At 33.4% G+C, this 17803-nt stretch overlaps 2 protein-coding genes across 2 annotated transcripts; one reads left to right on the top strand and one right to left on the bottom strand.

The window, feature by feature from the left end:
• The first annotated feature begins 431 nt into the window (after nt 1-431).
• On the top strand, nt 432-6023 carry LOC144555145 (aldehyde dehydrogenase family 2 member B7, mitochondrial-like). Its single transcript, XM_078303380.1, has 11 exons — nt 432-647; nt 1628-1765; nt 2548-2690; nt 3122-3275; nt 3632-3861; nt 3949-4038; nt 4309-4482; nt 4608-4745; nt 5030-5167; nt 5264-5325; nt 5552-6023. The coding sequence occupies exons 1-11, from the start codon at nt 560-562 to the stop codon at nt 5823-5825; spliced, it is 1629 nt and encodes a 542-aa protein (XP_078159506.1). The 5' UTR covers nt 432-559; the 3' UTR covers nt 5826-6023.
• Nucleotides 6024-10447: 4424 nt separating this feature from the next.
• LOC144555146 (putative glycosyltransferase At5g25310) lies at nt 10448-17518 on the bottom strand. Its single transcript, XM_078303381.1, is given in 6 exon segments — nt 10448-10850; nt 11307-11659; nt 11989-12129; nt 12131-12229; nt 12231-12357; nt 17367-17518. Coding segments are annotated over 6 exon segments (1146 nt in total). The 5' UTR covers nt 17474-17518; the 3' UTR covers nt 10448-10531.
• Nucleotides 17519-17803: the final 285 nt, after the last annotated feature.

Below are 17803 nucleotides of genomic sequence, written 5' to 3' on the forward strand. Positions count from 1 at the left end.
ATTTTATTTGGGTTGTCATTAAGAGCTTGTAAAAAAAAACATACTAATGTGGATAATTTCTAGACGTTGATTTTTGAACTTATTGATTCATATAAAAACAAAATTGAAATGTAATAATTTTTTATGAGCACATAGAGAAAATAACATAGATCACATCTAACAATTTTATTTTAACTTTTAACTTTTAAATTTTGAGTTATTAAAATTTAAAAAAATAAAGACATGATGAAAGCATTTGAACCGTCCTCAATTATTATTCACATGACTTTGAATGAACTAATATATAACTCTGAACTCAAGCCTCAGAAGATCCGACGACCCTGTGACTAATTAAACTCACTACATCCGGGAACAGAAACCAAAAGCCCTCTGTTTTAACCTAATTTACTAATTTGCCACTCTAGCTATCCCTCTATTATAGATCAGTGCTTCTCTTTTTCTCGGGTACAGACAGCGAACGCTTGAGAGGATATTCTCTCTGACTCGCCATTACTGAAGAGCGTAGAGGAAACAGAGAGAGAGAGAGAGAGAGAGGGAGAGATTTCGGGTAATTAAAGCTATGGCGGCTCGCAGGGCTGTTTCATCTCTACTATCTCGCTGCCTCTATGCCTCTCCCAAAACTCTCAGCCCTTCTCTCCTGCCTAAAGGTTCACCAAAAGCTGTTATTTTCTCTCTTTTGATTTTTTCCCTAAAAATCTCAGCCCTTCTCTCTGCCTAATGATTCAGAAAAAATATGTTATTTTCTCTGTTGTCAATTTTTGGTGAAGGTAAAAAAAAGAATTACCTGATAAAGGTTGATCACTTTACTGTTGCATTTTTTTTTTCCTTGCCTTTTTTCATCCTTTACCTGTCAATTTTTGGCAGAGTTGGTACTTGATAATGATGTTTTTTTTCCCCCCTATTATCTGCGCCTTTTAGCTAATTGTAATAAGAATTCGATCTATTATGATTTGAAGAAGTTGATTTATGTTAGAACTTATATTAGTTTTTCTTTTGCCATCAAGCTATTGAAACAGGCCTGAATTAAATCTGATTGTTTATTAGATTTGATAACATAATGAATTCATTTTGGGTTATTTTTGAGGAACTCTAACTTGGGTATTGATTTTTTGGAGTGTTTGGTGAAGGTATAAAAAAAGGAATTACCTGATAGAGGGTGATCACTTTACTGTTGCATTTTTTTTTCCTTGCCTTTTTTCATCCTTTACCTGTCAATTTTTGGCAGAGTTGGTACTTGATAATGATATGCTTTTTTTTTTTTTTTTCTTATTATCTGCGCCTTTTAGCTAATTGGAATAAGTGATCGATCTATTATGATTTGAAGAAGTTGATTTATGTTAGAACTTATATTAGTTTTTCTTTTGCCATCAAGCTATTGAAACAGGCCTAAATTAAATCTGATTGTTTATTAGATTTGATAACATAATGAATTCATTGAGAAGGGAAAATCAGGCCTAAATTAGGGCCTGTTCGGCCTCCAATTGGGAATGGGCATGGACACAGGAATTGAACTGAAAAGTACTGTTTCCGTGGGAAAAAAAAAATTCAGTTGGAACAGTAACGCAGCTGAACAGGGGTAATGTAAAAGAAAATCTGATTGTTTTATTCTTTCCAAACCATCTTTCAGAAAGAGCACATGGATCTGCAGCAGGGATCTTACAAAGATTCAGTACCGTGGCAGCCGTAGAAGATCCCATTGCGCCATCAGTTCTAGTCAATCACACAAAACTTCTTATCAATGGACAATTTGTGGATGCAGCTTCAGGTAAAATTATTTGATACAGCTTTACATGAAACAGAAAAAATTAAATAAAAATAACCAATTGGTGCAAAGAGTCAGATCAGGAATGCATTTTGTTCCAATTCCAGTGTAACATTGGTAGGCTGAATTTTGAAATAATGAAACTCTCATCTGATCTAAGATATTTAATGTATTCGAACATTTGTAAGTCTATTAATCTGTAGTTGATTTGGGTTGTACTGCCAATCCACTATATATTTTAGGTGGGGTCACTGTGTAGCATAAAGGAAGTCTAAATTATTATTCTTGAAAACAATATTGATTACATGTCAACCAGATATTTAATGACTTGGTCATTTGAGAACATATTTACAGGGAGATGTAACTATAAAATTTCACCTGCCACTGTAAGACGTCAATGTAGTTTGCATATATGAAAAGTGAAATCTGATTGAAGGTATCACATGAAAATTGTCACCCGGGAACTCATAGATTATTAAAAATAGCAGAACTTCACTTCCTAGGTCTATCTTTTTTTTTTGAGGAAAAACTTCCTAGGTCTATCATTATAAAGCAAAAGGAAGGAGTTAGTTTGGGTACTTTTGAAGAAGGGAAAATTTCCTGTATGATCAAAAATGGAGTTACTTTCACTTTTTGTTGGGGCTTACATAGTTTTTTTTCTCATATTTGAGAGCTCCTGGCTTTTGTATGGTCTACATGAAATATTCCTCGAACTTTTATTAGTTGCATGATCAAAAGAGACCCCATAATTAATATATCATATTAATTTTTCTTGGTTTTATTAGGCAAGACGTTCCCAACCCTGGACCCACGCACAGGGGAGGTGATTGCACATGTGGCCGAAGGAGATGCAGAGGATATTAATCTTGCCGTCAATGCTGCTCGCAAGGCGTTTGATGAAGGACCATGGCCTAGGATGACTGCCTATGTAGGAATTCTCTCTTCTTGAATTTAAACTTGGTATTATTTTTATGAGATATTTGCAACTGAGACCAAATATGTCTCATATTTGCCTTGAGACACTACAATTTCTTATTTTGGGGCAATTACAAATATTAACCAGTGCTAAAATCTGGCCTTGTGGAACATGACCAAATGGCCTAAAGACAAAATTTCTATGAATTGTTTTTTTGGTTGAGGCATGAGGAAAAGGACTCCGAAGGTTGATATTAAAAAAAAATGAATCATCCAATAAAACATACGATTTTTATAATGTTCTTATTCCTGGTTTGTTGTTCGCTACAAATACGAGAAACATTCCCTTTTTACTTAAAATACTGGATTGACTGTACACAAAATGTTTACCTAAATTGTATTGAAGATTGCTGAATAGAATTATAATTTGCTATTGGGCTGCAGGAGAGATCACGTATCTTGTTGAGGTTTGCTGATTTGATTGACAAGCACAATGATGAGCTGGCAACACTAGAGACGTGGGATAATGGAAAGCCTTATGAACAAGCAGCAGGGATAGAGGTCCCAATGGTCTCACGCCTCATGCGTTACTATGCTGGTAGGTTACATTGTTATTTTGCTTTCGACTTGGTGTCTTATTTTACCTGTAGTGTATCTCAGAATGCCCTTTTGGTTTAATTTGCTCCAAACCGTTCAAGTCGTGTGAGTTAACAAATATATAACTTCAATAAATGCTTTTAGGTCATTTCTTCTTTGACTTGATAATGTTTTAACAGTCCATGTAAGATTTAAAAGGTTTGAGAAATGCTGTATATGTTAGCTACTGAATTATTGGGTGTTAATTTCAGAATCAACGTTAGGGTGCCTTAGCAAAAGAACCGATAATATTATGGTTTTACTTTGCAAAAGAAACAAATTAATTGTTTTTTCATGACATTTGGAAAATTCATTCAGGATGGACCGACAAGATACATGGGCTAATTGTCCCAGCAGACGGGCCTCACCATGTGCAGGTTCTGCACGAGCCAATTGGCGTGGTGGGTCAGATCATCCCTTGGAACTTCCCTCTCCTCATGTTTGCCTGGAAGGTGGGACCTGCTCTGGCTTGTGGCAACACCATCGTGCTCAAATCTGCTGAGCAGACTCCTCTCACTGCTCTTTATGTAGCCAAGCTGTTGCATGAGGTGGGTAACTAATTCAGCTTTCCATTGTTTAAATTAAGTGTAATTCACTAATTCTACAGTCTTTTCTGAAATTTTGAACGGTTTTAGGCTGGGCTACCAGATGGTGTGTTGAATGTGGTCTCAGGTTTTGGTCCGACTGCTGGTGCTGCCCTTGCTAGTCACATGGATGTTGATAAGGTACATTTTAAAAATTTCTTTTGTGGAGCTATGCAATTGCCCGCAATTTATATAGTTTCTTACTTGAATACATATGCTTATTGACGACACATACTCAATTGAAAATGTATTATCTTGTTGGGGTCGCTTAGTTATGGGATTTTTTAGGGCTTATGGGTTCATTAAATCGGGATATAAAACTTACAACAAAAAGGTGCTACTAAATCCACCAATTGGATTATGGAATGTTCTATCGATTGCCCATTTCTTTTTCATAAAAAAAAATATCAGATTGCTTTCACTGGGTCAACGGAAACTGGCAAAATGATACAAGAATTGGCAGCAAGAAGCAACCTAAAGTCGGTGACGCTAGAGCTGGGTGGCAAATCTCCTTTTATAATAATGGATGATGCCAATGTTGATCATGCTGTTGAGCTTGCTCACTTTGCTCTTTTCTTTAATCAGGTAAAAACAATTGAACCTCCTCCCGCCCCTCACCCCCCACACCTCAAAAAAAAAAAAAAATGGAAAAATTATGATAGTTGAAGAAAAAAAAAAGAGTTTCAACTCAATTTCATTTTCTATTTCAGGGCCAATGCTGTTGTGCTGGGTCCCGCACATTTGTTCATGAGCGTGTGTATGACGAGTTTGTGGAGAAATCTAAAGCACGTGCCTTGAAACGAGTTGTTGGTGACCCATTCAAGAAGGGTGTAGAACAAGGCCCCCAGGTTTTGTTTGTTTAAAATCTTCTGAACTTATTTTACTTGAGAGTTTGTCACAATTGTTCCTCTGTCACTAACTATTTGTTGTATTAGAAACACAAGGAGGTGCCATATTTTGATACAAGTTCTGCATTTCTATGTTTTTCATTTGTAAACTCTAATTTGCCCAGTGTGTGCTAGAACCCTGCAATTAGGACCCTATTTGTTATTGCAGATTCAATGTTGCCTGAATTCAATTGCACAAAGAACTGAACCTGGACAATTTTTAACCAAGAAAATTTATGTACCAGATTGATGGCGAGCAGTTCAACAAGATTTTGCGGTACATCAGGTTAGGCATCGATTCTGGTGCCACACTTACGGCAGGAGGAGAGAGAGCAGGTAGCAAGGGCTTCTACATCCAGCCTACCATCTTTTCTGATGTCAAGGTAATTTGTCTTTGTCAGTTCTATTTCTTTTGCCCTTATAAATCAGTTCTATATAAGTAGTTATTTTGTTAACTTTTTTGTTTTTTTTTTGCACAGGACGACATGACCATAGCACAAGATGAGATCTTTGGCCCTGTTCAGTCCATTCTCAAGTTCAAGTGAGTCTGATGACTATATATATGGAATATTTTATATAAATGGATAAGCCCATCTTGGACAAACTATTCGTGCACAAAGTTATCTGGCCGAACCCATAGCCGAACCCATAGCCCAAAGTTATCAAATTGAAGTTTTAATGTGCATATATTTATAAAGAGGGCGAATGATAGCCGGTTCGGGCCAAAGTTATCAATTTTTTAACTCTTCTCATTTGCATGACAACAGGGATCTGAACGAGGTGATAAAGAGGGCGAATGATAGCCGGTTCGGGCTAGCTGCTGGAGTATTCACAAACAACCTTAACACAGCAAACACGCTGATGCGTGCACTGCGTGTGGGTACAGTGTGGATCAATTGCTTCGACATATTCGATGCAGCGATCCCATTTGGTGGTTACAAGATGAGTGGTGTTGGCAGAGAGAAGGGCATTGACAGCCTTAAAAACTACCTCCAGGTCAAGGCCGTCGTCTCTCCTTTGAGGAACCCGGCCTGGCTGTAAAAAAATAGTATTTCTGTGATGCTTAATTTATGCTCTGGCTGTGTAATAATCTGGTGCTTTATGGTAGTTTGTCTAGCAGCTTGAGACCTTTTGCGGACTGTTTAAGAAAGAGCTTTTGTTTTTTCTGTAGTTATTTCGGTGCCATTAAAGTCTGGCGCCAGTAATAATACTTAATCGGCGCTTATTTTGAATTGAAAAGGTTGGTGCTTGTTGGGGTTGCAAATAGAAAAACAAATTGGGTTGAACTGGGGTTAATTGGCAGTTATATTTTCAAAAGCAAAGAATAATTACAACGTAAAGTTATCAAATTGAAGTTTTAATTAGATGTCAAACATAGCATGAAAGGATGAAACAAATTGGGTCCAATTAAAAAAAAATTGTTCATTAAATTAAAAGCTGCCAATTATTCAAAAATATCACAAATGCATGCTACACAACATCTTGCAAAATATGCGGTCTATATTAATAGCCCTAGAAAATAATTCTGTACCACGATGTTAATTTTTTTTTTTTTTTTTTTTTTTTATAATTGATGACAGTAAAAAATGGATGGGCCGGATTGGGTCTAATTTGGGCTTGAAATCAATTGCGATTTGCGAGTTAGAATGTATTTTCTAAAAAATATTAAAATTCATTGTGAAATTATCTCCATATTGTGGTGGCAGTTCTTTGAAACGTTATTAAAATTTGCATAAAGCACTTGTACCATATTTTGAGTTACTATTTGAAATAGGGGACTACATGTTAGCATCTGGTTCCAACAATTTAAGGAATTGATACAGAACCAGGCTTCTACCTTAGGTAACGGTCGATCAGATTTAAGTCTACTTTTGACCATAAAAATTTAATAGCTGTCTCGTTGCATGTTTATCATTAATTCTGCATGGATTCTGCAATCACATACTCGTCACATAACATAATGGCTGTTGATTTGCATATGTAGACTCGGCCGAACCAACTCTACAAACTTAGACATGCATACTATCATTTCTTTTCATAAAATTCTCCTTGTTACAATGTTTTAGCAATACACTAATTAATTGTACCGATCATGCTTCACAGCAATTTTATTTCAGCAAAACATAATTAAGACTGATAAATCTCAAACGTACTAATTAACCCCACTGTTACACTAATTCTACTGAACCATTAAGGATGCCGCTGCAACATTCAGTGCCCCTCGCTCGCTGGGTGCACTAGCGCCTGGTCCTACAATTGCTCCTATGGTTGCTCCTACATTTACAGTGCCAGCTGGAGGATGTGCATTTCCTATTGTTGCACCTGCGTCCGATGCCAGCGGTTACGCCTGGATCTACACCAGCAAGGCCTGGGGCTGCAGTCTTTGCACCGACTGAGACTCCAGCAGTGAACAACATTCTTGCCGGTTCCTCTCTCGTATTCTCTCCATTAGCAGAGAGAGTTCTTGCGGTTGCGGCATACACAAGAGCACCAAGGAAAGCAAGCATGAATAGCTTGGAGCTAGGCCATGTTGTATTGCCCAAAATATGTAGTATATATCTTGGTTCTAATTAAGCTCTTACTCACTTGCTGTGCCCTGTAGAGATACTGCTGGGGATTTATATAGGCTTCTCAAATTGGAAAGGTGAATTGGGGTAATTGATGGCCTGTCAGTGCGGTAGGGGGACAATTGATAGCAATAGTAAATAGTGAATGGAATTAACTTTGTTGGGGTACATGTATAATTGTTTTGGATCAAGTTTCATTAATTTAAGAAGCGGTTGGAATGGGAGCGAGTAAAATGTAACTCATCAGCAACGGAAGAGCCAAGTAATCATGATCCTTGATGATTGAATACTGCTAAGACTATTTGGTAGAAAAATTAACCCAAGTAAATTTTAACATTTATATATATATAGAGAGAGAGTGACTAATGTGCATTCGAATGTATATGGGCCGAAATACATACGATTCAAATTTGACTTTTCAAAATTCAAACGGTCGATCCGAACCATTCAACATGATCTCCATATTAAAATGTGCTTGGAGACCAAATTTTACATTTTTTTTGAAAATTATTTACTATTTTTTAGAATTTCTCAATGGTCTAAAATTGTCTAACAACAACTTTGTACACATCTTAATAAATATTAAAAAGTTAAAAAAAAAATGTAAAATTTGGTCTCCAAGCACATTTCAATATGGAGATCATTTTGAATAGTTTAGATCGATTGTTTGAATTTTATAATTGCAAAAATAATTTATAAACATATGGTGTCAAGATGTGTCATTATAAAATAATATAATTAGATCCATATTTAAAAAAACTTAATTCTCAAATTTATTTCTTCATTAAATAAATGTATTACTCACACATATAAATGTATATATTAAGAAAAAATAAACATAGTATCATGTTATAATAATAAAGAGTTTGACTAGTATAACATCAGTGTCATTTCAACCTATATAACACCAACTCTAAAACCTATCAAATCGACTTCAAACGGTGAATTCAAACCGTTCAAACCAAGTCACTTCATTAGTTGTGCGTTTACATGCAAAATTTATAACTTTTCGAATTTATTTAGTATTAAGTCAAGCGTTCAAACCGTTCAAACCAAGTCACTTCAAACCAAGTCACCTCAAATGTGTGAGTTTTTAAGTTAATTTTAATACATTATTTTTTCAATATTTTTACTGCTTGATTTGATACCAAAATAACTCGAAAATATAAAAAAAATTGTATGTAAACGCATCACTCATAATGTAAAACGGTTTGAACTGTTTGAATTAGTCGTTCGAAGTCGATTTGATAGGTTTTAGATTTGATGTTATATAAGCTGAAATGACACTGATGTTATACTAGCCAAATTCAATAATAAAATCAAGTTAAATGAGATTTATCGAATTTTGAAATCGCAAAAGAAAAACTAGTAAATATGCATGTCGAAGTAGTGTGAAGATATGTCATCATAAAACGATACAGTCGAACCTTCTAACATGTTCTTCATATTAAAATGTGCTTGGAAACCAAATTTTACATTTTTTGGAAAATTTTTACTATTTTTTCAGAATTTTTTTATTAAACTAAACAATAATAAAAAATTTAGCAAAGTGATGATTTTCAAAAATTCTAAAAAAATAGTTAATTTTTTTTCAAAATATGTAAAATTTGGTCTCCAAGCACATTGGAAGTTTCAAATCGACTATTTGAACTTTGAAAATGAAGATATGAGGGAAATGTGCACGTTAGGAGCACAAAAAGAGGGTGCATTTTAACCCTCCTCTTGTTTCAATGCTTATTAATATATATAATAAGTATAATTTTTATTTATAATTACTTGATTGGGTAACATGTACAAAATAAGTTTTATCCGTACTCTTACCCGTGTGGATTACGAAAAAAATCTTTCTCCGTACCTGTACCCAATAAATTTACGAAAAAAAATCTTACCCGTACTTGTCTTATCAAATACGGTACAGATCGAGTAAGCAGATAATAGGTGTGCCATTGACACCCCTATTTGTGTCTCACTTTCTTATTTTTGTTTTTAAATTCCAATGTGCTTGAATTGGATACCAAATTTTATATTTTTTTAAAGTTTTATTATAAAATAAAATTATTTTAGATAGGTGCAAAATCATTAATTTTGAATAGTTGAAAATCTTCTTAAAAAACAGTAATTTTGTAATTATTTAAAAAATATATATAAAATTTGATTTCCAAATGAATTTTAAGATGGAGATCATGTTGAGCACTTTGAATCGATTATTTGTATATATGCAAACGCCGGGAAATGTCAATAGTGGCATTTGCTGAGGCCTATAGCGGCGTTTCTAAGCACCGAAAAAGGGTGGTTCTCTTGTAATGGAAATATAAGATATTTGAACTCTCTTCTAAATAAAAATACTATTTTTTATAAAAATATAACTTGGTTGGCCAATTTTTTTAATCTATATCTTGAATTGAATTGGAGAGAAACAACAAGTTAATAAAATGGTTAAAGAATGAAATGACCCGTCGACATTGAACGCCAAACTATATATAATAGGTCCAAACAGAGGTCTCTAAAATTATCTGAAATAATTACAATGGAAAGATAAACTCTAAATTTTATTACGAAAATGCGTCATGATTTTGCTATTTATCCATTGCGAGTTATTTTGGTAGGATTTTAAATAGTGGTCTTCTGGTCATGTATGTTATTGTGGCTTAATCGGCACAGTGAAGGCAGCTGGATTTTGTGTTAGTGGGGTTTTAGCTTGTAATCTGTAAAGCATACAAATTCAAGGGAAAATTCACTATTTGTCTTTGTAATATTTCAGCATTACACTATTAGCATTTTAAAAAAAATAAAACAAATTTTTCGCGTATATATTTGAACCTGGAAACAGGTGAACTCCATATACAATATTCTCTAATATAAAATTCCTAGAGACAGGTGAACTTCATATATATTTGAACCTATTCAATGTTCTCGAATACACAATATTTGGGCAAGTCCAAAGCTTACTCATGAAACCAATACAACCCCCACCTATGCCAATTTGGGCTTTAACTGAAATTGGACCTCAACATAACTATTTTTTCACAAGTCAATTTGAGAATTGTTAGAAAGAGATGTAAATTAATCAAGGTAATCCTATAGCACCATATTTATATTTTGAAATACAGACCAGCACTACTCCCTCACTCTCAGATTCTAGATAATTTCCTTCATAATACATTTGCACTTGCTTGGTAATTATCTTAGTTTGATATTTAGCCGCCTCAGCCACACAGAGTGTAAAATCATATTAAACATGTCGAATCGCGTAGGAGGTTGGTTTAATACAAAATGCCTCTTCACGGTCTTCACGCCTTCTCTGAGTCTCTCGATCTCCTCTTCTGGTATTGCCGCTAGCAGGTCTCTGAGGTTCGGTATATCAGAAACTGACATCAAAATTGAGAACTCGTTCCATTGTAGCACATCACTAAAAGGAAGTACATAACCTTCAGAGATGATAACTGGTACACATTCTGCCCAAATTGCCTCAGCGATCCGAGGGCTTGAGACCTCAAACCTGTCATTGTAAAAATTCAAACAAGGGGCTACAATTAGTTTTGATCATGATATAAAATTCTTAATGCATGTCCTTAAAAATATATAAACTATATACCAGCCTTTTAGATTGGAAATTTCAAACCTTTTCCAAGTTAGTTTATGAACTGAGATTAATAATAATCCCAGGACTTTCAACTTACAACTTAGTAGTGTATTACTACTGATCTATATTTATTAAACTAAATATTGTCTATGCTTGTGGCTTTTGTTTCGTTTGGCCATTTGGTCTCTTGGTGTCCAATATGTATGCCCATGCATATATATTGGAGAGATTAACAGACACAAACTTTTTAATTAAAAAGTTTTGTCGGCAATTTATATCTCAATACCAAATATCATATGATATTAAAGTACCATTACCCTTTTTTTTCGTTATATCAGGCAACTAATGAAGAAGAAACACAGCGGAGATTACCCACTGGGGCAGAGGCAAAATCGAGCCTGCAGCATGAACGAATAATAATCAAGTCCCTTTGGCAAATACTCGTACACAGGGAAGAGTTGAAGATCCTTATCTTTCCAGTGCTCAAAGAGAATTGGTCTCACCGGCCCATGACGGCCTCCGGCGAAAAATGCAAGGAGCATGCGATTCCTCAGACCAGGGAGCGGACCTGCGGTCAGTTGCGCAGGCATGCTTCCATCATGAAGATGTATCCGGGGGATGGAAATATCCTTTCGCAGGATGAACCCCTCGGAAGTGTTGGCATTGCAAAGTGCACGGATTGAATTTGAGTAGAGTTCTGGAATGGCCTTGGTGATATAAGGTCCCTGGAATTATTTGTTAGGCTGAGTTAGATGTCATAGCAGTAAATATAACGCACTCCAGACTACATACCCATCAAATATTGATCAATTTAGTTTGTTCATATATAGATAATACATTAATTAGATAATGAATACTATGTAAATGGTCTTAAATTCTTATTGACAAAAGCATAATGATCTTTTAGTCTGTCTAACTTGGCAGAAATTTACATCTCAATTGAAGAATGTCATCTCTGCAAATTAAGACAGTGGCAGCCAATAAAAATGCCAAAAATATTCTTAAAATTGCAACCAATCGTTGAAAAAGAAAGTTCAAGATTCTCAAATTATACCCAATCATGTGCAGCAAGCATGAAATGGTCAGCGCCTTCAGTTCGATTCCAGAAGGGGTGTTTTCTCTTCACAACTTGCACATAATCTTCAAATGTGCGAATGAGAGGGCCATAGCTATGAGGGTGTGGCTCATAAACATATATATTTACGCATGTCAAGGACACTGACGGGCAAGAAGTATGCATGGGCTAGATTCGGGTCCCACGTCCGAACCCCTGCTTGGCGTGGCTGCAACATCTCGATCGAGCTGTTCAATGAACCGACCTTCAATGCTGTAGATGTTCTTGCAGGGCCCACGGTGCACTATCGGTGGCTCTCCTTCCTCATACACGTAAACCTTGAATCTTTTCTCCATTTGTTTATAGCTCCTACAAGCCCAAATGCAGCATTGTTTTTGATTGTTAAACACACATAAAAAGGGCTAATCACATAACATTATGCAGGATAATAATGATGAGAATAAAAAACAATATACATTCAGAGTGCGAGTAATTATTAAATGTAAGAGGTCAAATTTATTACAGTGATGTCAAACAGCATTCTATGTAGGGGTGCATAAAAAACTCACGACTCGAAACTCAGTTCGGAATCAATTCGGATTCAACTCACTAATAACTCGAGTTGAAACTGATTCGAGTCAAAACTGACTCGAGTTTACTGACTCGGTTGATTTATGAATCGAATCCAAGTTACTTCCAACTTGGTTCGGAATCAACTTGGTTGGACTCACACCAAACTCTAATCCATATATTTATAACATTTGCGTCCCAAACACTTATACTTGTTTCCCACAATCTACTGTATTGCTGCTTAAAACTAAAAAAAAAAATCGTTGCTTCTCAAACGACTAAACCTGATCTGTTTAGTAATTTTTAATTATGTATTAGTTATTGTTCATTATGTACTGTCTTTAATTATGTATTATTTTAGTGAACTATGAATATTTCTTTTGTTAAAATAGATTAGATTGTCTCACTATGTACTACATTATGAGTCATGAGTCGACTCATTTCGACTCGAGTTGCTTGCGAGTTGATTCCAAATTAGAGTTTCTAAATCAAAATTGAATTAACAACTCACACTAGTGGAAAAACATGAATCAGGATCGGCCTATCTGGATCGGTTATATGAAACAACCGATACTAATACCTATCTGGATCGGTTTTCTGAACAAAACCGATCCTAAAAACTAGTTAGATCGGGTTTTTTAGTCAACCGATCCTAATTTGTGAACTATCCGGATCAGTTTTTTTATAAAACCGATCCTGATACTATCAGGATCGGTTGTTCTAAAAAATCGATCCTGATAGTATCAGGATCAGTTGTTCTAAAAAACCGATCCTGATAGTATCAGGATCAGTTGTTCTAAAAAACCGATCCTAATAGTTAAACTATTAGGATCGGTTGTTTAGAACAACTGATCCTGATACAATTTTTTTTTTCAAAATTGGTTCTGCAAAAAAAAAAAAAAAAAAAAAAAAAAAAAAAAAAAAAATCAGGGTCGGTTTTTTATAAAGAACCGATCCTGATACTATTAGGATCGGTTTTTTATAAAAAACCGACCCTGATTTTTTTTTTTTTTTACAGAACCAATTTTGAAAAAAAAAATTTGTATCAGGATCGGTTTTATTGCTAAAAACCGATCCTGATAGTTTTTTTCTTTTATTTGGAAAATCTTTTCATATGGTTATGTTTAAATAAATATAAAAAATTACATATTAGAAATATAAGTTAATTATTTAATAGAAATTTTATTTAATTTTCAAATTCTACTTAAATAATATTAAGATCCAACGTAAACTATTTACGGCCGTGCGATGTTGCTATATTGTTTTGCTTTGATGAAATAGTAAATGAATCCCGAATTGTATCAAATTTTATAATGGTGAAATTAATATGACATTCTTTCATTTTAACGGTTCCGATCGACCAAATGCTAATGTTCGTATTCGTTCCTTCACAACCCCACACAACAAGGGTTCAAGTCCTATGTATATTATTATATGGCACAAGTCATTGATGCATCATGCATGATTGTATAAAAAAATTCAATAGTCAAAATGACTTCAAAATGAAATATCAATGTCAAATAATTAATTATATTATCACATAAATTTTAATAATATAAATTACATTAATGAAATGTCAATGTCAAATAGTACCTATCTCCTGTTTAATATTATTTAAGTAGAATTTGAAAATTAAATAAAATTTCTATTAAATAATTAACTTATATTTCTAATATGTAATTTTTTATATTTATTTAAACATAACCATATGAAAAGAGTTTCCAAATAAAAGAAAAAAACTATCTGGATCGGTTTTATTGCTAAAAACCGATCCAGATACTATCAGGATCGGTTTTTAGCAATAAAACCGATCCTGATACAAATTTTTTTTTCAAAATTGATTTTTTTTTTTTTACAGAATCAATTTTGAAAAAAAAAATTGTATCAGGATCGGTTTTATTGCTAAAAACCGATCCTGATAGTATCTGGATCGGTTTTTAGCAATAAAACCGATCCAGATAGTTTTTTTCTTTTATTTGGAAAATCTTTTCATATGGTTATGTTTAAATAAATATAAAAAATTACATATTAGAAATATAAGTTAATTATTTAATAGAAATTTTATTTAATTTTCAAATTCTACTTAAATAATATTAAGATCCAACGTAAACTATTTACGGCCGTGCGATGTTGCTATATTGTTTTGCTTTGATGAACTAGTAAATGAATCCCGAATTGTATCAAATTTTATAATGGTGAAATTAATATGACATTCTTTCATTTTAACGGTTCCGATCGACCAAATGCTAATGTTCGTATTCGTTCCTTCACAACCCCACACAACAAGGGTTCAAGTCCTATGTATATTATTATATGGCACAAGTCATTGATGCATCATGCATGATTGTATAAAAAAATTCAATAGTCAAAATGACTTCAAAATGAAATATCAATGTCAAATAATTAATTATATTATCACATAAATTTTAATAATATAAATTACATTAATTTTCATAAAAATTACATTAATGAAATGTCAATGTCAAATAGTACCTATCCCCTGTTTAATATTATTTAAGTAGAATTTGAAAATTAAATAAAATTTCTATTAAATAATTAACTTATATTTCTAATATGTAATTTTTTATATTTATTTAAACATAACCATATGAAAAGAGTTTCCAAATAAAAGAAAAAAACTATCTGGATCGGTTTTTAGCAATAAAACCGATCCTGATACAATTTTTTTTTTCAAAATTGATTCTGTAAAAAAAAAAAAAAAAAAAAAAAAAAAAAAAAAAAAAAAATCAGGGTCGGTGTTTTATAAAAAACCGATCCTGATACTATTTTTATACAAAAAAATTAGTATCAGGATCGGTTTTTTTATTATAAAACCGATCCTGATACTATTAGGATCGGTTCTTTATAAACAACCGATCCTAATGATAATTCCTATATAACCAGCTTAGCTAGGGTTCTTCTTATTTTCATTTCGCGCCTCTCATTTTCAATTTAGCATCTCTGTCTCTGTCTCCGTATCTTCCTCTCAAATCCTCAGTACTATGTCTCTCTCTCTCTGTCTCCGTCTCTCCCTCTCCTCCGTGTCTCTCTCTCTCTTTCTCTCCGTCTCTTCCTCTCAAATCCGAGCCTCTCGCACCTCCGACTCAATTGTGCCAGTTTTTAATTTGTTTTATTGTTTCAAAAATTAATTAATGGTGTTTGTATATTGTTTTACAGTTTTGAGGACATCTCTTTCAAGTTACTTAATCATCCGGCCGATCAACTATCATGGTATTAGCTTTATCTAATTTTCTCATTATTATACTTTTAAAACACATTTTTTTGTATTTTTTATTGGAAAATATTTTTCCATCTAATTGTTACCTTTGTTTTTGTTTTTAGGGTCTTTTTTAATCTCAAGTGATGTGATTGCAAAAGAGGTAATTATTGATTTTTTTATTGTTGTGCTTTACATTAATTGCATAAATGTGTATATTGTATAAATGTGTGTTAATTGAAGAAATAGCCCAATTAGTCAATTGTATGTTTGTTAATTAATTTTTTTTTGGATTTAAATTTCTTGTTATAACATGTAATGCTTCACAAAACTTTTTATGAAGTACATGAATTTTTTGTAATAGTTTAAGATGTGTATGATAATTAATTTAGAATGTGTATATGATATTTAATTGATTATTGCTTCTTACTGTGCAACAAAAAAAAATTTAGGATGCTGGCCAGCAAAATATATATGGAAGCTGGTCAAATAAATAAAAATATTTTTTTTAGCTTCAATAAAACATCAGGATCGGTTATTTTAAACAACCGATCCAGATTACTACTATTAGGATCGGTTGTTTAAAATAACCGATCCTAATTCTAAAAAAAAAAAAAAAACTTTTAGGATCGGTTTTTAAATAAAAACCGATCCTAAAAGTTTTTTTTTTTTTTTTTGGAATTATGATCTGAAATACAATCAAGATCGGTTTTAATATAAAACCGATCTTGATAGTACGTATCAGGATCGGTTGTTATGTAATTTAAAATTTTTTTTGAAAATACTATCAAGATCGGTTCTTATATAAAAACCGATCTTGATAGTACGTATCGGGATCGGTTCTTAGTCAAAAACCGATATAGATAACAACTATTAAGATCGGTTTTATTAAAAAACCGATCCTAATAGTTTCTATTTGGATCGGTTCTTGAAAAATATAAAACCGATCCTGATAGTATCAGTATCGCCTTCATCAGGATCGGTTGGATTCCGATACTGATATGTGTATATAACCGATCCTGATTCCTGTTTTTCCACTAGTGTCAGACTCAACTCGGCTCATAAATTCGTGAATTAATCCAAGTTCTCAACTCGGAATCAACTCAGCTCATGAGCAGTCCTAATTCTATGGCTTCCACTTATTTCCTGTACTTTAATTGTCCTTGAAAAACCAATTCACTTGACTCTACCATGCATGCCTTTCAGATTTTCTGCTGAAATTCTAGCCGAAATTGGATTCACCAAACAAAATTAAACGTGGTCCAATTTATTAGTCTAACATATTAGCAAATGAATTCTTCACGGTCTCCCTAAACCTATTCATGTTCAGAATTGAGAGGAGAAAATATATATGGTTGAGCATTTATATTAATTGATTTGTCTAGGTTTGGCCATTGAGGAGAAATGCATACCGTCATAATATCCAACTTTTGTTCCTTTCCAGATCTCCAATCATATATAGCAATTCATTCTTTAAATCTTGTTATTACATATTATACCATTATATCAAACAAATTAAAGTACACATATTCTGTAAATCATAATCAACTTGAGAACAGAACAATACTTTGACAACAATTAAATAGCTTACTCAAGAAAGGCAGCAGGGTTTCTGTAGATGCGAGTAGTAGACACCCCCAATTCATTTTGAATTAATGTTGAATTCTTTGCTATGGAATTAGCTGCTTGTTTAATCATGGCACGTGCTCTTGCATGAGATCTTTGAATTTTTAGCAGTCTATGGTCTCCATTTTGGTCTTCATTAGATGTCTAGCCAACAAAAGAAAAATGATTCAATTATTAATACTCCATGATTTTAAGCATAGTAGGAAATATCGGTATCAGGATCGGGATCGGTCCCGGCCGATACCGATCCGAGATCGGGGTATCAGTCAATATCGGCCGATTAGGATCGAAAAATTGGACTTTTTGGCCAGAAGCTTATTTTACACTAAAAAAAAGGAAAAAAATTGATAAAAAATTAATTTATCAATAATTTATGTTTAGATAAATGATTACAATCAGATA

The sequence above is a fragment of the Carex rostrata genome, chromosome 6 (assembly GCF_964058835.1).
Source record: "Carex rostrata chromosome 6, lpCarRost1.2, whole genome shotgun sequence".
Classification (NCBI taxonomy): Eukaryota; Viridiplantae; Streptophyta; class Magnoliopsida; order Poales; family Cyperaceae; genus Carex; species Carex rostrata.

Coding starts and splice junctions, on each gene's coding strand:
- LOC144555145 (XM_078303380.1), top strand. CDS start 560: ATGGCGGCTCGCAGGGCTGTTTCATCTCTACTATCTCGCTGCCTCTAT. Junction 5,168..5,263: donor CCATCTTTTCTGATGTCAAG/GTAATTTGTCTT, acceptor TTTTTTGCACAG/GACGACATGACCATAGCACA. Junction 5,326..5,551: donor CAGTCCATTCTCAAGTTCAA/GTGAGTCTGATG, acceptor GCATGACAACAG/GGATCTGAACGAGGTGATAA.